Here is a 19,877-nt window from a genome sequence, read left to right as displayed (position 1 = left end):
TGCCGTGCATGCGTGAATCACCGTGACTGAAGCAGACGATGCAACGTCAGATCCGAAATCTCGGAATCATGGTTGGTGATTGACAAGGTAAGAGGTAGGGGGGATGACCCTGTTGAGCGTCCAATTAGAGGCTGACGGTGGTTGCCCGTAAAGATCGAGATTGCGTCAAACTCAGCCAGCCCTCTTCTTCTCTCAATCGAAGCTTGTGGCGGCATCATGCGTCTCTTGTGCAGCGATCACTCCTCTAGCGCCGCCGCGGAGAATGTCAGTCCATATCCGCAGTGAGAGCCGGATCGTGGCTTTTCGAGATGTGATAGCCCCGGCAGATAAAGTCGCAACCAACACCCTCGGCAAGATGGGTGGTGTAGGGGAGTGTGAGAGGAAGTAGATGTGACGATCCCGATACGTAGTTCCTCCAAGGAGGTCCCAACATCTCTCATTTCATCTGATATCACCGTTGCAACATCAAAGTACTCCCGTAATTTGTAGGCCATATTTACCCGGCCCGAGGGAAGGAAACTTGAATGGGCATGGGCAAATGCAAGCTTGAGTGGGATTGGACGACAGAACCAACAACGGTCAAGCCAACAAACCAATAGTGTCCCGTCATGCAAGCAAACCGTACATAGAAACTTGGGCTTGCCATGATGACCAACAGGGAAAAAAAAAGGAAAAAAAGTCCGCGGAGATTCACCAATGAGAACTTAATCCAGCCAGTCGGTAACAAAAGAGAAGCAAACAACACACATTGCGGCAAGGGCACGGGATCTCGATCCTTGGAGTGAAAATGTGTGCCGCACACGCATGCACTTGCACCTTCCGTGTTGGCCAAGATGTTGGTTCGAGGCCTTTGCATCCTCGTTCCATTTTTCACTCATGTTGGCTCGAGAGGCTTGTCCTGAACTGGGAGTTCCGTATATCTTTTGACCGTGAGGTTCATCATCCGAGACATTTGCACAAACTGTTGGTCCCCCGTCACGCGTTAGCCTTGTTTGCAGAGAGAGACCCTCTGATCCAGAAAATGAGAGGAGCCAATAAACGTAAAACGCAGGTCGCGCGCCTGTTAGAGAGACGCCATCCAGAGGAAAAAGTCACATGCTCGCGGGCTTGTGCGGGTGCAAGGCATGGCAACGTCCAGGGGGGGGAGGAGAGACTTCTGGAACCTGTCAGGGGTGGGAACAAATCGTGGAGAAGGGTGAACTGCTAGAGCATGCATTGCAGTCCTGGCATAAGGAACCGTCGGATTGCGTCAGGCTCGTCATGTTTCATCCCGGGCTGGTCCTTGTCATGGAACTTGGTCCCCTCAAGTTGAGCGAGATTTGTCCGGAGGTCATGACGGATGTGTGAGAGGAATCAGGCGCGGGCGGATAAACATTAGGGTCTTTTTGACAAGACACTCTCCAGGGGCGTGAAGATAATACACAGGAACTCTCCCATGATCATGACACCTTGCTTGGCGAGAGTGTGGTATCAGGCATCAGGCATCTTGTGTTTGACAAGCAGAAAAAAAAAAATACTCCGTGGGTCGAAAGGGAACAGGTCAAAGCAACGTAACGTCCTCGTTTAGGAAAACGGGCATCGGGCCTTTCTTCTTTTTGAAATCGAAACTGACCCGATGTGGGCAGATGAGCACACAAAAAAAAAGTTCGGCTCTGGGGGTAGCAGTGTGTGTCCATGGATGAAGGGTGTGAGGAAGTTCTGCAAGAGGACGGTTTAGGAAATAGGATGGCCTAGGCGGAGAGTTCAAAAACCTGACCGTTTGAGTGTATCCGGCTAACGAGGTCTATGCATCTGCGGCTAATGCAACTAAGCAGGATCGACTTTTCCCCCTCCCCCTGAACCTGGCGAGGGGGGGGGCAAGCTCTGGCGTCTGCGTGGAGAGCTGTCAAACCTGTCAAATGCCCAACACCCACCAGAGGCAAAACATCCGGGTTAATACATGATGAGAGAAAGAGCCCGGGTCTTGTTCGTGATGCGACTCTATGATTCATCAAACAGCGAGGGGGAAGGGGTCTACCTTGCTTGCATTGCCAGCTTTGGCATTGGTTCTGACTCTCGCAATGCCCTGACGAGACGCTCATGATTCGGAATCCTAGGACGCTTGGGTCTTGGGTCGGCACGAACTCGTTCGCTACTCGCCATGAAGTGCACTTGATCATGCACCCCTCCCCATCACCCCGAAGAACCCTTCTGAGACTATCGGTCCTCGTTTCTTGACCCAGTATACGCCATAAATACTGGGGGTCATGTTTTCCCCTCAAGGGCCAGGAATACCCGTGCTTACACGCTTGGAAGCGAGAGAGAAGTGTGTGTGTGTGTGAGAACCCAATGGCAAAAGCACATCCCCAACCACACGACTCGTTCCTCCAACTGCGCCACGGCCCGTCGGGCGCCTCTACCCTTCGTCACAGGGCATGCGACATGATCTCTGAATCGAGCAGGTGTGTTGGGAGCGACCCTGTTTTTTTATCCTTTGCCGCGGATGCTGGGTTGCGCCTCGGTGAACAGCGATGCAATTGGACTCCCCAGTATGCAGGGTTTCCATACCGGTGAGCGCTCTCCTGTGGGGTAGGACCCGGCCAGCACGCGGCGTCACGTACAGCACGTACGGGTTGCTTCTGGATTTGGGAATGTGGTATCGGCCGTGACATTTCATCTCCGTAAGCTTGTCGGGGTGGAATCCTGGGATGAAGCGGTGCGCAATTGTACTTGGTTGGCTGACGACCAACCGTCTTGCTTGAATCGACGCTTCGCTTACTAGCTTGTACCTAACGTATGACATTGTTTGTGAGCGTCGCAGTCAAACTGCAAGCCATCTTGGATAGCGTTTGACTCTCCTCCATCCATCTCATGTGTCTCCAGGCACCCGAGATTCCGCCAATTCGGAACGTAATGGGAGGACTCGCTATCACCAGCATCCCACGCCCGGGGGACAAGGTTGCCCATCACCAGACCCGCGTGGGGTCCCAGGCTCCGGCAACGCATAACACGTGGGAGGCTACTGGGCGATAATTGCTGGTCCCGCCCACGTCTATCAGGTCGTCTGATGAACCGTATTGGCATGATGATAGGGGACTGGGAGATGACGAAATAGAGTTCCTGGTGTTGGTTTCGGAAAGAAGCGTCCATTGAAGTCCGTTTCTTCATGTTGTCGTCTGGTGTTGCCCCCTCTAAACTCCCGTTCCTGAACAGCCATGATCCTTGCATGGATGAGGGTTCGATGTGATACCACCCACCAGAAGGGAAAGTCATTGTCGCATTGCGGCATCTGGGTTTAATCCCATCACAGTCTACAGCGGCTGGCAAGATACAACCGCCAAGCTTGAGGCCACCCTGGACGAATCTCTGCAAGGGAAACTCCTCCGATGTGATGAGGGGGGAGGGGATTGCGCGAACTTGTGATGAAACTGACCGGACCTGGCCCGAGCACACCGGCCGAGAAGGAAGAGGGGACTCTTCAGGTGCGTCTGGATCCTTGGAGATTTGTCAATCGAGCCAGGTTGGAGAGCGTGGGAGATGATAGTCAAAGGGTCCTTTGGGAAACAAGAGTGAAAATGGGGAAGAGTCCTGATAAGGGAAGTGGTAGGGCTGGCGTGTGCACGAGGACCGCAAGAGTGGGCTTCTACTTTCAGGGAAGAATCAGACGATCATCCATGAGAAGGGGAAAAAAAGCTTTGTGTGATGATTTACAGTGCCGGGTTCGTTATTACATGGGTGCCGTCCCAGCTCGTCGGTATGGGTACACTTTTTGATAAGCAACACAACCACCGGAGATGCAATGACGGGAGCGAACGATGCATCTCCGTCTTCTTCACCCCCTTCATTCTAATCAAAATCCGCCCCCATCTTCAGCTTCAGCCTCATCAGGGTTCCCTTTCTGAATGAAGCCATCTCATGGGCCTATCAACCCAGTACCGAGACGCCCACAATCCCGAGACCACCCTCATGTCTCTACCACGTCAAGAGACGTTTGCATGCACCCCACGTCGCCATCTCTGCGAGATCGTAACCCATTATTAAACCTTTTTTTGAGCCCCTCGTGACCTTGGAAACTCGTACGTGATAAGTAGTTTTTTTTACTCTGTACGGTCTAAATTGCGATACCCGCCTACTCGACGTGGCAAGCAACCCGACGCCGTTGAGGACAGCGCCGAGAAAGACGGCGGGGACAATACATGCCCCATCCTCATCCCGTCTGGGCTTTTTTTTTTTTACGAACCAGGGCAATGACTTTGGCGCCGCCGGCAGCGCACGTGCGGTCGTGTGAGGCTGTCTCAAGCGCCAGCAGATAGGTACAGAAGGATGGGGATGCAAGGGCTGAGGGAAGCGTCGGTGAACAAGTCCTGCTCTCTTATCACCGGGTCGCCGACCTCCGATGGATGTTGGTACCTTACCCCCAGTCAGTGTCTGTGTCTGTTGGGTGATTAGAGATGCGTTTACGAGCGGTGAAAAATGTTTGGATTTGGTAGCCGCGCTTTGCGAAGGGGGGGTAAAAAAGGACATGAGCAAACAACAAGAAGGGTGGTTTCACAGACGCAGGGCCTTGATGGAGGATTGCTGCCAGCCAAGCGTTGTTGTCTCACTTGTCACTTTTTGTCACTTGCTTCATCATTGTCCAAGGAAAATGCCTTGCAGAGAATGTTCACCTAGCAATCATGAGTGTCTTGACGGCATGCGCCGACGATCTCTTTTTGCTCATCATTATCAGATTGATAAACCCGAAGAATGCCGGTCAAGAAAGTACGCCAAAGACTGTCCACCAGAGACACCGGAACAGCTAACATGACAAGTTCCGGGATCCGGCAGAAGGAAAGCTTGGTTGTGAAAAGAGACAACTACCGTAGAGCACATTGTGGCTTGCATGCATTGCACTCTGCACGAATCACCCAGCGCGCAGTAGTAAAAAAAAAAGCAATGTCAAAGCCACAAGAAAGGAAACGAGGAAAACCTTGGCTCTTTTTTCCTTGTTCCTTTCTGTCTCGAGACCTTGCAGGGGGACCTACCTTGCTGGCGGCGCGGTGCAGTAGCGTCGGCTCAAGAAGATGGTGGGAGGGTTTTCTTTCCAGAGTGAGAAGGATAAAAAAAAAACCGTGGGGAATGAATATTTGGGTGTATAAGTTCAGGAGGAGAGGGAAGAGGGAGGAGGATTTGAGGTGAGATTGGATGGTTGATCATGGCATGATGTGATGAGATACGCCTTCATGTCTTACTTGACTCAATATCTACCTACCTCTTTGGATGATACATGTTTGATCTAGCACAAATGATGAAAAATCCCACGCTTCCAGAAACGGGATAGAAGGATGAGACAAAAGGCTCCAAAAGGAAAGACCAAAGACCAAAGAACCCACAACGCTCGAGCACACTCTTGAGCCCATCATGTCTCTTTGTCCATCCCACGTCTTTCCGGGTCGTGGATACCGAAAGTTCTCTAAACACCACGCACCCCCAAAATCTCGGTGAGCGGATGGATAATTACTCCATCTATGAATTACTTTTTTGCCACGCAACGTGGGATTTCGGAAAGTTCAGAAAAATCGCTAGAACCAACAAACTCCCCGGCAGTCAGAGAAACGAGAGCGGGATGACCAACCTAGCCTTGGACGGGCCGGCGCGCGGGCTCTAAACCAACCTAGTAAGAGTCTGCCCCCCCTCTCTCTGTCATTCCCGCGTGAACACTTTCTTGTTCTTTCGCGCCTTCGGTATTTGGCTCGGGATGTGGGAAAATGGCGTGCACCCGGAGGGTTTCTCTCTCTTCTAGTTTCGTGGGGGAAGATTGCATGTGAGCGGCCAACTACGTTTCTTGCAGCTTTGGCGCGGAATTTTGAAAGTGTGATGTCTATGATGGTGTAGTGAATGCAGCATCATGGCTTCACTGACAGTTTGCCGCGCAACCAGGCGTCATGACCACTTCAACGCGCAGTAGCCAAAACAAGTCTCTCACAGAAGCTTCAAAAAAGATGGAGAATTTCAAGCAATGTATTCTAATAATTTCATCATGCGCCAAACAGTATGCAAGCTAGTCAGCTGTGGTCAGTAAGGTAATTGGCAAAATAATGATCCATCCATCCATCCAAAGTCCCCCCATCCTATCCACCGATGTCGGGTTTCCCTCCAATTTCCAGAAAAATGTTCCTATCCAGTCCCGCCCATTGAAGCGCGGCAAAAACGATGATAACGCCATGCCACGGAGTGCAGAGTAAGTATATGTGAGGTTGTCCAAGCCCAATGATATCTTTCCATCCCGTAAAAATGCTCATTTCCAGCCATGCAGTAAGACAAAAATAAAAATAAAAAAGCGTCGAAAAAAAGCTCCTCCTGTGCCGGTGTGATTTGATCCCCTCTCTTCTCTCTCTCGTCTCCTCAAGGAACAGGGTTGATGAAGCTTCGTGCTTCCTGTCGTGGTCATCCCACCTCGAGCAAGCATCTCGACAGGACTGCCAAAGCGCCTGGGGCTGGGGTGGCGTCCAATGCCGACGGATGCGGCGCTCATCATGACGGTGTCGGGGGGGCTTTGTGCCCATCAAGATGTGCCATCCATGGATGTCCTTCCATCCTGGTCTGTGGCAAAACGCGCTGTTCTGCATCCCCCATCAGCCGCCCCCAGCTCCAAGCTCCAGCTCCAGAAGCTCCCCCAGTCCCCAGCTTCTGCTGATCGACGTTCAACCTCCCCAAAAAAGGGTACCACAGCATAAACACCCTCCTCTGCAAGCGAGGAAAAGAGGAGTTAAACCACCGGCCGAGGTAGGTTTGCACCCAAAGAGCCAATTCTTGTCCACCTTGGGACGAACGATAAAAAAACGACAAATTTCCTCCAGCGCCCTGACAATTCCAGATTCTGCATCAAAGATTTTTCTCCTGTTTTTTGCGGTTTTCGGTACTGTAATCGTTATTCCACGTTGAAATACCGTTGTGTAGCCTCTCATCCGTCCCTCTCGCGCATCCGCATCCGCATGGGCCGAAGGTGGGGTTGGCCAGTCAAGAATTGGATGCGGTGCAGTGCACTTGGCGTAAACGCCTGCAGATGCACCGTCTGCTGTGCAGGTCGGCGCTGCCGAAAGAGGGAGATGAGGGTTGTCTTCATGTTTCAAGTCACCCGAGAAGCCGGATTATCGATATCGGATCGGGTGTGGGGGAGTAGAGTATAGAGTGGTGTCGCCTCGATGAGGAACGCGGGCCGGCTGGCGACATCGTGAGGGCGTCGTGATATGCCTCGATGGTTAATGTACCGGCCCGTGACGTGAAGCGCACTCATTGCGCTGGGACTTGTTGGGCAGAGTAGGACATGCGTGACTCGGGACGCTGGATGAGTTTTGCCCACGGGTGGTTGCTTGGCTGCTGGCGCTCGCGGCAGGCGGCTAGGTAACTAGTTAGTATGATGCATCGCCCTAACAATGGTCCCTTCGGTGGAGAGGATGGTTCCGCTCGGCCTTGGAAAAGATTGAGACATACCACAAATGTCGTCACCCCTTTTGGTACACCGTTAGTAACGACTCATGCAGACTAATGGATAGGTTCCGCGTTGACTCACCAGTACTGCTTGCTCACGATAGTGGGCGGGCATCGACGCTCCGTCTCGATGTACTTGGGGCACCATGACTCTACCAAGTGGTAGTGATGCTGGCAGCTCAGCTCCTTCTGAATAGAGGATGGTTGTTAGTCACGATCCCTTGCCTGACTCTTGCGTATGATCCTTGTCATGACCATGACCATGACCAAATTGCCAGTCGCACAACTTACGTAGATGTAGTTGCACATGGTAAAGACGGGACGTAAAGATCGATCAAGAATGAATGATTTCGAGTATCAAGACGTTGCTGAAACAGTCGGGCGGTGTTGCGATATATAGTATTGACCCAGGTCAGACGGTCGTGGGGTAGAGTAGTGGCGAGGTAAGAGTTGATGCCGGGCAGTGTCAATGGCGGTGATAAGGTTGAACTTGGAAGGACAATGACAACACGCTGCAACGTCGACGTCAACGGTGTCGAAGGGAGGTTGAAGAGTATTTAAAGACGAGATGGACCCAAAACAACGGAACCGAAGCTAGTCATTGAATCCCTAGAGACGGGGTGAGAAAGGCCGCTATTGTTGCTGGACGGGCTCAAGGTTGTTTATTATAAGTTGAGAGGCACCAAAAACGACTACCAGACCCTCCATGACCCCTGTTGACAGCCCACTGCCAGAATGGAGTCTGGACAAGGGCATGGCCTGAAAAGCGAAAGCGATGCTAGAATAGCCAGAGCGAGCACCGCACCGCACCGCACCAGAGGACAAGACGCACACCACAGCCAGCAGTGCGTTCGGTACGTCTGGGCGGCCTGCGAAAGCGTGTGTGCCAGAGGTCCCGTCCGCAACGAGACCCAAAAGAGGACCTTACCCCCCTGCCCATCTACGCCTCCGCTGGCAGGGGGGAGGGGTGTGTGCGGTGTGCCTTGAGGTACGTGGGTCAAGTCTTTTTTTCTTCTTTGCAGGCAAGAGAAAAATTAAGAAGAAACAGGGGTCTGGGGTTGAGGAGCTGAAGAGCGGAGGGAGTGAGATGTGGACTCTGGTGGAGGGTGAGGGCGTGTCCTGGCCTTGGTTACAGAGATATGCAGGTATTGATTTGCCTGGGTATGCAAACAGCCGGGGTGCAACCGCTCCTCTAGTTGCAATCTACTGGGAGCGAGACCCGTCGACCAAAAAAGTTCCAGTCCCCTTCTCATGGACTACGGACCCTCGAAGGGGGTGACACAGACCAACCTACGAGCCTCGCAGCTTCGGCGTCGGCGAAGTGAGGATGGATTTGGATTGATTTGATTTGGAATGGAAGCTTGTGGCCAGGAGCTGACCTGAACTGTTATCCATTATCTCATGGAGTGCCAGAAGGCTTGTGGGTCCCTCTCCTAGCACTGCAGGATGAGAAGTACTTATTATAGAGAGGGGATACCACACTTATAGAAGTATCTCTTATTAGCGCGGTTTGCGGTAAAACTTCCGATTAGGTAAGCCTGGACCCACAAGCCTTATGGCACTCCATGAGATTCTACCCAAGGACCCTGAAGGGCATTCGTTTTCATGACTCGCCGCCCAGGCTCTAAACGGCCGAGAACGAATACACAGCCTGTGCCTGTGCCTGGCTGATAGATGAACCAACAGCCCTGCCGTCGAGGATTTTTCTCTTGCCCTTGTATCCATGTGCAAACAATGGATTCATCCGGGCCAACTTGTCACCGCCGGCAGAGCAACAGAGTAAAAGAGAGTTGAAAGGATCGTGTGCTGCGTTACCCACTCCAGCGACGCCCTCTCACGGGCCCGTCATCCACCACGAGGCAGAAAAAATGGAAGCTTTAGAGTCCACCACTGATCAAGTAAAGTACCCATTCAAAGTCGATACCATTACCGCCGGCACTCAATCCACTCATCAGTGTGTAACCCGTGTGTCAGGTTACAGCACATCCTCACAGCAGAGCACAGAAAGGCGCCTTGTTACTCACCGCAATGCGTTGCGCAGCAATGTTCTGTCCCAGGGCGGAGCCGCCAATGGAGTCATTCACTAGGTGCTGCTCCACACAAATGAATGTGCTGTGCTGCGCTGTACTTACTGCCCGCCATTACCAGTCCACGCCCTTTGGCAAGCCCAGCCTCAAAGACTCCAAGAAAAAAACACCCCGGTGAGATTTGAGGTCCATCCTTGAGAGAACCCTTAAGGGCCATTCGATCCCTTGACGCCCTGTCCTTCTCGTCTTGTCAGGTCCCCACCACCCAAGGGAAGCACCCGACGACAGAACAACACCACCTCGGAGAGCCACACATCACCTCCCATCTATATCACCCTCCGTTGATTGGGAGTAAATGGCATCACCCGACAGACGGGCCGTCGGGCACGTGGGATCCTTCACCGAGCCCCTCCTCTCGCGATCGACATGGTCGACTTCCCAGAACGGGTTGACGGACCACCAATTTGAGTAGTCGAGACTTTGGGACATGCAACTCTACAGTTCGGATCGCCATGGCCAGTAGTATTCACTGTCTTGCCTTGTGCAAGTCAACCTCGGCCTGCTGTGCTTCGGGGACGCGTATTGTCTTGACACCTCCCATCGCCGATTGCTGGCTTGCCATGGCTCGATTGACTGGGCCCGAAGTCAATCAGGGTGCTCCGTACAGATACATTACATGTTTCTCTCATGCCGCGGCGTGCAAGGGTCCTATTTCTGTTACCATTCATACCGGCATTGCCGCCTGTCCCCAAAGTCAGAGCGGTGATGGACCCAAAGGACAACCCACGTCAATGCAGGAAACAATTTTTTTTTTTTTTCTCTCGCAAATGGCTCGCATCTGCAGCTCGATATTACACGCGCCAACAGAACACTTACCGTATTGTCCTTCACCAATCGCAGCATGTCGCCCTGACATCTGTGAGCAGATATCTCCAGGTTGGCCCTTGGAGAATGGGCGACATGTCTGACCCACCGTCTGCCAGGATCAGCCGAGAGCGTCTTCCACCGTTCCAGACGTCGCCGGCAAGTTGGGGATTCGTATCCATGGTCACAGACGCCTGCGCCGGTGACGCCATCCTCGTATGCCCTGGCCGTGGAGCCCCCCCAAGTACCGTACCGTACCGTTTCTTCAGCAAAAGAGACCACTGCCGTCTGTCTCACAAAGTCGGAGAATCACTCTGTTCGAAATCGGGCCTGTAAACCTGCAGAAGCGGTCGGTCAGATGAACCCTCAAAGATGAAGAAATCACCCCATCTCCGCCAGATAAACATGGACTGCTTTGGCGCCAGCTCCACCTCGCACGTGGGCCGAATGCCGGCAGCTTCTTCTCACGTCTTAGGCTCGTGAGTCTGCCGAGTGCCCTGTCTGCCCGCCACTCCTGTTCTGGTAGAGTCAGAGTTTTGACAGCGCGAGACCCCCAAACAGCCCCGTTCTGTTTGTCACGATGGATGTCGTCGGCAGCTGGGACAGAATCTGAGATTAGCCATGGTCCATCTACAAGGAGATGCATCCAAAAGACATGGCACAGGAGATGCGACACTCTAAACGCACGCAAGGGCGCTCGCACTGGCACGCGCATCTACTCCTCCTCCTTCTCACCACCAGCAGCACCTTTGACTGGCTCGGTGTTGGACATCGAGTTGCAGGAGGCCATTCAGCCGTTGCAGCCACGTTGCTTTCCCAATGCAGGAACCGGTGAACAAGTTTCGACATGGCTACGAGTTTGAGCCGGGTCTTTCTGCGGACCTTGCTGTTAGGCATTCCATTCCCACCAATCAAGCCAGACCGACTCCCCGACAGACGTCCATATGCATTTGGCATCTGCTTGTGCTTGGGCCCGGTTGTGCCCACATCCCGAGCTTCCCTCGATGTTGCGATATTCATCCAGCCGATTGACTGACTAAGAAATACCGTACCGTACTGACCAGGCCAGGGCTGTCCTCGGGAAGAGAAACATGGTGCTCACGGCGCCATGATCAAGGTCCGCTAACACGATGCATCCAACCAAAACGCCCTTCTGGAATAATTTCCACTTCACCCCATCTCCACATTGAGCCGACGCCGTCTGTAGACGGCTACTACACCGCTATCCAATCAGCCCTGCAAGTCCCGGTGCTGCTGTGACTTGGGGGCAAATGAGTGCCAGGGGACGACCTCTTGGTCCCGTCTACGAGCCTTCTAGCTCTTACCGACTGGTTGGCTTTAGAACGAGATTGGAAGCCATCCTTTCTACGCCCCGGCGCGCCGTCTCAGTCTTCCGGGCCCTAGCAGCATCCCCCGGTGTCGACATGTCGTCGATTGACTCTGCTATTCGACGTGCGGTTTCGGCGCCCTGTCCACAGAGGATATCAACGACCCTCACTCATCAAAGCACGGTCTTTACCATGTCGTTTTCATTTTTCGTCGGCTCCAGCTCCCTGGTCCTGACGCCTCCGTCCAGAACCCAGCTTCTTTAGCCCAAAGAACCTGGCTCGGGGTTGAGCAGGCCGCAGTCATCAAAGCCAGGCCAAGCCATTAAGCCCGTTCTTGGCGAGATTCTGACCAATCACAGGCGTCCCAGCTACGTGTCTCTGGTTCCCAGGACGCGGGCTCGGGCCTCGGGATGTTCTGCTTCAAGCATGATAGCCCCGGCCGGTTGTCTGGTTCCCTCCCGCTCGTCAAACGCCAACATGGTCATGAACGGTTGCAAGGGTATCAGGCATCAGTTATCAGATTTTGCAAGTTTATGCGTACGGCATCGTCACAAGAGGCTTGGTGTTTCGATGTCTCACACATCCATTTAGAGAGGTATCAGCAACACACACTCTGCCGACGCGGCAGCTGGGCATTGGACGTGCAGGACGCGATCTTGAAGATCGAGCTCACTGCGCCGTTGTGGGGAGTGCAGAGGCACGGCACGCCTCGAAGCCACCATGTCTGGGGTTACGCCTTGAACGTTGCAACGATTTCCGCCTTCTGCAGCCTTGTTGCATATCCAGCCGAGGCGGCGTTGCCTCGGACGAATCCTTTTGATCAGGCCGACAGTCGGCCTCGCCAGACACCTCCTGTCTGTTGATCCAGCTGCTCTGCGGAACCGAGCCGTGCCGAACCCTTCTCCTGGAGTCGACGCCCTGGTAGACAGCGGTAGACAGCTGGGTCAAACCCACCGACTCCACGTCGAGTCGACCAGGGTGAATGGCAGCTCATTTGACATGTTGCTTTTTCTCGATGTTGGCAACGACGGGGAAGGCATTCGAATCCTGCTTCAACTCCGCCAAGAAGGTCAAGGTTCGCGTTAGTCTCACTCTGAATCCGCCACAGCCGGGGAACAGGATGGAAACCGTGTGCGGGTCGGCCCTAGACCAGCCATGAGTTAGTTTCCGAGGCGTCGGGTTGAGTTTGAGAGAAGAAGAAGAGACAACAAGAGAGAAAACAAGGACGATCCGGTAAACCGAAGGTTGTTGGAGATGGATGCGTGCGGGAAATTGGCTCGGACTTTTCACTGCCGAGCGTCACATCGACAACAGATGACTGATACTGCAGCCACACTGACGCAGTATGCATCAAGGACGCAGACGCAGGATACTGAAGAATATTGCTTCAGAAAGGCGTCTCTGAAGAATCTTTGGACACGCCGTCTTGCGGATGGATTTGTTCAGTACACGACACTAGGCTAGTTGATGCAGACCGCTCTTTGACAGCAAGCCTACGACACGGTATCGACAAGACGTGCAGCTGGCAGATGGAGCAACGATGCAATTCTCGCAGGGCCTCGAACTGGGAGGCCTTCGGTTATTCCTTTGGTGTGGCCCAGGCTACAGGATTTTTCTGAGTCGATGTCTAGATAGGAAAACTCTGCCGCTGGAAGCGCGATGGGAGAGCCCATGATACACACAGACACACACTCTCTCTCTCACTCAACCCATGGGATTTGCACCTGTCGACCCCAGACTTGGCAAGGAATTAGCAAGACCGCCACGGCTTCAGGGCGCCCGTCAAACAGGTTGACAACCCCCCCGCCGGCCGGCATCTTTGGCTGCATATGCTATCGGGTCATGGGCGGACTAATGAGTCTGCCGGCGTCGACCACTACTGCGTGATGCCTGCGGGAGGAGCTTCACGTGAGGGTCGGATGGGACATGGTCATGATTGACGGGAGTCAAAAGGTTCTGGACCCCCCTCAGGATATAATAAGTTGAACGTCACAGTCAGGCGATTGTCTGTTCGCAGCGACACCGTGGTGGCTTTACAATCAATGGAATGTCTAGGCCAAGGAACACGCACCGCACCGCGAAGTTGCGCCTCAAATGGTAGGTACAGCCGCGAGAGATATCAACTAACGTTCAATACCCTGGAGCGCAGAAGGACGATTCACAAGGATCAAGACTTAGTGGCCCGGGGTTAAGGAAGCGGCTGATGGCTTGGGCGAATGAAGGAGGAACAAACGCAGATTATGACTCTATTTGGGAGACCTGGACTGCCCTTAGGCCGCCAGACGAAGGGCTGTGCGATACACGGGCACACCAGAGAGCGACAATGATCGAGAAGGGAAAGTTGATAACCCTCATCTGCGGGATATCGAGGTATAGGTTAGTAGGCAGTTCAGTTCAGTTGGATGGCAACAGTAGCAGTCAGTCAGTTTGCAGGCAATGGAAGCGACATTGGATTGCAACGTCGGCCGTTGACTCCGGCTCCGCGTGTCGGAGCGACACAGAAGAACGTTTCAACAAAGGAACCCCAAGCTCGTTGTTTCAGGCAGTCGAGAAAGATGCCCTGGTCAGCAAGAGAGAGTGTGTGTGTGACCCTGTCTGCACGCCCTCGGGCCATCGCCATGATACTCACTGACAGACGACCTTGCTCAGGGGCGCGATTTCGATTCTCGGCCGACGGACGGAGAAATGCTCCAGCTATTGTGCGCCCATCCATCATTTACCGTTGATCGGTGGGCATTGATTGCCCAACTGCGGACGGCGAACCCCTGGTCATTGCGAGGTCCTTGTCTCGCACCAAGAACGGCGGTACCGGTCAGTTGGGAATTTGGCGAGATGACGCAGCCTAGCTACCAGGCAAGGAATTTCGTAAACAGCCCAGCTTGTCATGGTCTTTGCTTTCTCCCTCTCTTTCTCCTTGCCTCGTCATGGAGGGTGAGCGTTGCATTCCTAGGTGCAAAAACGTGCCTCGGGGGGGGGGGGGGGGCTTGGACAGGGGTGTGCACGCCATCTTTACTTGTGCGTTCCTTTTTTTTTTCTCTCTGTCTTACTTGAGAAAAAGGGGATGGGAATTTCAGATGGCGGTTTGATGATCTGGACCAAAAAGCCATGTCAGATGGAGTTTTGGCCCTTGATCGTCTAAGATCCAAAACCTCCATGTCTCCCCCTTGACTCCTCCTTGGTGTTGGGTTAGGCATCAAGATCTTCCCAAGCAAAATGTCCCGAGACAACGGCTTCAGTGGGAACAAGAGGCTCCACCGACGTGAAGCTCTGGGCCAAACAACATCATGGCCACGCCGTCGGTGAAAGCTTAATCGTTGCCAATCCGCCGCGCGCGCGCGTGTTTCATGGCCTGGGACTGGGCAGGACTGGATTGGTACTTGCCTGCGCCCCCCGGCATTTCGGACCCTTGGATATTCCCGGATCAACGCCCCCCTTGGAGTTGGAGCCCGTGGGCCATTTCATCGACTTGGGACTTGGGTTCCAACAAGACCCTTTGTCAGCTAACCTGCTGCCCCATACATACCATGCCATGCCCTGCCCATTCCATTCCATCATTCATGGACATGGACAAGGTCAAGGTCCTTGGACCATGGCCCCGGCGTCTTCTTGAGCTGCCGCAGATTGCGGCATGCCCGTGATGAAGATCACTGGGGTTGGTTGGCCTAGCGAGGCGAGAATAAGGTTTCCCAGGTGCCATGCGAGTTATTCGCAATCACACCACCGGCCGTCACTTGTCAGATTTTCCTCAACTGCCTTCCCTTCCTTTAAGGGAGGGGGGTTTCGACTGCATGAATTGGGGATGGGAACTTGAGGTGGCAATGCCATTGGCGATGGAGTTGTCTCCGTATTCGCTTGGGTGGGAAATGCCGGGCCTTCCAAAGGGTCCTCCTTTGACGATCGATGTCCTTTTTGAGGCAAATTTGTCTCAAACGGCAGACAAGAGAGAATACTCGTTTGCAAATAACAAGATAATTCCTTTGGTTTGCTCGCGAGAGGGGAGTGGATAATCGTCAAAGCGTCTCGTCTTGGGATTGAGTTTCGGCCGTTGAAGCACGGCTCGGGGTGCGCATCTCGGGACATGCTTTTTTTTTTTTTTACCGACATGAGTATGGCCATGATGCCCTTCCGTTTCAAGGATGCTGTGAGTGAATTCACGCCTCGTCATCGGTCATCATCATACCGAGCTTGAATCCATCTACCGTGCTCATCCGGCACATCGACTCCCGAAGTTGATGGATGCGACTTTACTCAAGACGCTGTTGAAACTCAAAACCCCTCTCACAATCAAGTCTCATCGCGTGGGAAGAATAACAAAAACTGCACCCCCTCTCGGTGAGGCGAGGCGTGTGACCGACGACGGGACTTGTATGCCCGTTTTTTTTCTCGCTCAGGGTAGCACCCAACGGCTGTCTCCGAGGGAGAACCTAGGCTTCTAACGGGGTGCTGAGGTCCAGTTAAACACCACAGAGAACCCCTTTGGCCCTCCCCCCGGATGCCGGATGACCGTTCCCCTAGCGGGCGCCTTTCGGTCTTGTTGTTTGTTGTTGGTCGTGGCGCCCGGGGCTATCATCTAAGGAAACGGGAGCCGAGATGCATGTCCGCCAGAGTTGGCTTGGCGTGGAATATGCGAGAGCTCAAGGTTTGCAATGGTTGTTGTTACAGGTGTGGTTGTTGCAGCTATTCAGAGATGCATCGACCAGGCATCAAGGTTTAGACCACCAAGTTGTATGCTTGCAGCAAGGCAGGAAGCTATGGCCTTTGAGATCGAAAACTTGTCTGCAGCCCTACGAAGCACTGCGAAGGTTTAGATCTACGTCTGGGAACTGGAAGATCATGTTCCGCACTATCCGGGAATATACATTTTGACTCTTGCATGGTGGTTTGAGTGAAGATCATCCATCGGGTTGGGTTGGGCATGAATGCACACGCGTGTTGCGAATTTGCCACAACTCCTAAAAGGCCAAGGAGTTTGCTACTAATAATATTACTTTGAAATCTGTGCCAATGTTTCGTTGAGGACGCCACCTCAGCCGAGGAGTTCTCTGGATTACACCGCCGAGTTCCCACTTTGATGAGTTGTTGACCGCTTCACATGAGCATTTGACCTTGATAACACGCCCCGATGACGAGATGGTGAAACTAACCATAGGAATGTATTAGATTACACTATTCCGTTCCTTCCAGGAGGCCTCAACGGCAAAACTGGGATGAAAGTCTATGCCAACAGTGTCCATACGCGAGAAAGCTCCCCTGAGTAACCACCGAACCGAACCCATCGATTTCAATACTGTTCCCCCTACGAGTCCAACAGTGGCTCAATCTCGCTGCGGAGTTCAACGAGATGCTTGGCCAAAGCCTCCTCTCGATCTCTAAACGCCTGGAAAGATACATCCACAACACCGGCAAACATTGACGCCGCGTTCCCAGCCCCAGACCAGCGCGCCGTTGATCCTCTCAGCCGGCAGAGGAACTCTTCTGCCAGCTGGATCGTCAGGGACATTTGGAGAAAGGGCGATGACTCGACTGCAAAGGAACCCACGGTCACGGCGGGGAGTTTCCAGAAGCTAAAGGTCGCGCCCGAGTCTGCTCGGGACAACTCTGCGTGGACGAGGCTAAAGACTCTCTGATACATGTCTAGAAGACGAACATATGTTGAGAGGATGAACATGGCGTTGCCTGGGTCTGTCCCGTCGATGGTTGAGTGATGACCCCTGACGCCGTCCCTATCTGGCGTGTCGGTAGGGGGCTTCTCGAGTATGTCGGCGACTCTCCGGGTCAGCTTGAACATGTCCTCGATGGGGAACCCTTGACTCCTGAACCTCTCGTCTACAGGACGACCCAGAGACGGACCGTTCTGAGCCACCTCCTGCGGAGAGGGCAGGGCGGACGCGAGGTCCAGGAGGCGGGCGTTGATGTCGGACAGCTGCGCCATCCAGTGAATCGGGGGCGCTTCGGGGTGCAGCGGAGACAGATGGTCAGCGTCGTGCCTCAGGGTGATCTGCCTAGGCCGTTGCTTGGTCCGGGGCCGCGAGCGCTTGTCAGAGCTGCCGTGCTCAGGTACACAGCTTCTGCTCCTCAGGGGTTGTTGTTGTAGCTGTAGAGGCACAGCAGAGGGGACAGAGTCGACGACACGATTGGCGTCACCTTGAAGCAGAGGAGGAGGCTCTTGAGGAGGTTGATAAGCCTCGACGGCGAGCCTCGGATTCCAAGAGTCGGCAAAGACGTTTGCCGGAGGATGATGAACCAGATGAGGATCGTTGACTACTACTCCTCCCGGGAGCTCAGGATGAGATAAGTGCTGAGGAAAAAAGGCCAGCTGGTCAAAGGTGAAGCCAAAGTCGCCGGCGTCGAGGACGGGATCGGGTGTGACGGGGACATGACTCTTGGACGCCGCCGCCAGGACGCCCGTATGAGGTACTATTGGCACTGCTTTTCGGCAAAGGGGAAGTGAGTCGGTTGATTCAGATGGGCAGACTGGTGAACTCATAGGAAGAAGGGGATGGCACGTACCCGCGTCGGGTGGGACAAGACTCGCATCTCCTTGGCTATCGGTCCTCCGGCGTTTCGGAGAGCGGCGTCCGGTCGGAGCTGGAGTTGAGGAGGTAGAAAGTTGTTGTCCCTGAAGATGATTCGAGTTGTTGTCGACAAGTTGCTGCTGCTGTTGTTGTTTCCTATACCTCAGGGAAGGACTCGACTTGCACTCGGTCTTGAGTCGGACACAGCGCTCGCACGGCTCATCGTTGTATCGCTTGCAGCTGAGCTTCTGCGCGTGACATCGATCGCAGGCCTTGCGGATCACCGTCTCGGCCATGGTCATAGCCCCCGTTCGAGGTGGGGGGAGAGACGAGTGGGGAAGACATGGGAGAAGGTGTTTAAGAAGAGTAGAACGCCGAATGGACCCCATGGCTTGAAGACGATGCTATCCCATGTTTCTTTGAGACAGGGCATATCATTCCTTCTGCCGGTGGGACAGCATCTCTTTCCCTTCTCTTCTCTCAGGGGGGAAAATGGGAAAGCCTCATGCATGGACTCGCCTAACCATGCTGCGCGCTTGCCAGTGAGGCGGTTCCGATGCTGTCGCTATCCTTTCTGTGAGACATGAAGGATCCGGTTTAATGGATCGGCGTCTAAGGACAAGTGCCGAGTTGTATTTGCTGAAAGCTGAGTCAAGTGACTTTACTTTACAACATGAACCCCTAATTGCTCAGAAGAAACCCTGCTCTAAAGGAATCTTTTCTTTACTTCATCTCCTTGAGTCAATCTCATATCCATATCTTTACAGAGGTAGCGCCTCATCATCTCGCTGTCGTGACACAGCCCGCACGCCTTGTACAACACTCCAAGGACTCGAGAAAGCCGTTGTGTAACCCCATCTCCAGGCACGATCCAGTCCCCTGGCACTTGTTCTCTTTCACCGCCGGGGACGCGGAGAGAGCAAGATATATTAACCAAGGCCAAGTGCATCATAGTATTTCATTGGGGGATTGTTGGCGACTTGCATGTTTTATATAACATGTGCATTCGGAGGGGCGGGATCTGGTGCATTATCAAAAAAGGAATCAGATCGACGATAGTAACACAAAGACACGATATTTAAAAAAGCAATATTTTGCACGTGCTCCCATTTACACAAAAAGCAATCTCTTGAAAGACAAATAACATGACTTTTTTTCTTTTCTCCACACAAAAGCGACTGTTTATCAATCGGTTACATCCGATCTCGTCCACCACCACACCCCCTGGTTCTTCGCAAGGAACCACCTTGCATTCCCCCACACTGGATCAGCATTGCTTTTCTTCCCCGTACATTGGGTCCCCTTTTCTAAGTGGTTGCATACCTAGCATGTAAAGTGAGGTGCTGGATCTTGTTCACGTCCTTTGTTACGGCTGGGGAGATTGTCTTGAGGTTCATACGTTCCCTTGAGTCAATGATACCTACACAGGAACAGATATTTAAATGTCAATATCATGAGCTCAGAACATCACCTCCTTTTCAACAGAGGTAACAAGCAGTGGGTGGTCGTTCTTGTCGCCCATCTACGGGAAGAAGTGGATGTGATGACGCTTGGTGGCGACATGACCGTAAACCTGAAAACTTCTCTCGCAAAAATTTCTTGATTTATACGAGAATAGGCAAAGGCTGCGAGACCAACATCTTATCCTCTCATCTGAAACCCGAGACGTCTGTCTCACGAGAAAAAGGGTCTAC

General features: G+C 53.2%; 2 protein-coding genes across 2 annotated transcripts; both read right to left on the bottom strand.

Moving 5' to 3' along the window:
- Positions 1-7,251: 7,251 nt before the first annotated feature.
- NECHADRAFT_95820 (uncharacterized protein) lies at positions 7,252-7,758 on the bottom strand (the record flags this gene model as incomplete). The annotated part of the gene is made up of 4 exons (XM_003048344.1): positions 7,252-7,358; positions 7,453-7,469; positions 7,532-7,638; positions 7,741-7,758. 4 exons carry the CDS (start codon positions 7,756-7,758, stop codon positions 7,252-7,254), a joined length of 249 nt encoding a protein of 82 aa, XP_003048390.1.
- Positions 7,759-16,964: 9,206 nt separating this feature from the next.
- Positions 16,965-18,479, bottom strand: NECHADRAFT_95819 (uncharacterized protein; the record flags this gene model as incomplete). Its single annotated transcript, XM_003048343.1, has 4 exons — positions 16,965-17,762; positions 17,859-18,050; positions 18,087-18,142; positions 18,179-18,479. The coding sequence occupies 4 exons, from the start codon at positions 18,477-18,479 to the stop codon at positions 16,965-16,967; spliced, it is 1,347 nt and encodes a 448-aa protein (XP_003048389.1).
- Between the last annotated feature and the right edge of the window lie 1,398 nt (positions 18,480-19,877).

This window comes from Fusarium vanettenii (assembly GCF_000151355.1).
Source record: "Fusarium vanettenii 77-13-4 chromosome 8 genomic scaffold NECHAsca_11_chr8_3_0, whole genome shotgun sequence".
NCBI classification, from domain to species: Eukaryota; Fungi; Ascomycota; class Sordariomycetes; order Hypocreales; family Nectriaceae; genus Fusarium; species Fusarium vanettenii.
The sequence above is the reverse complement of the archived record's forward strand: the minus strand, read 5'-3'. Positions and strand labels throughout refer to the sequence as shown.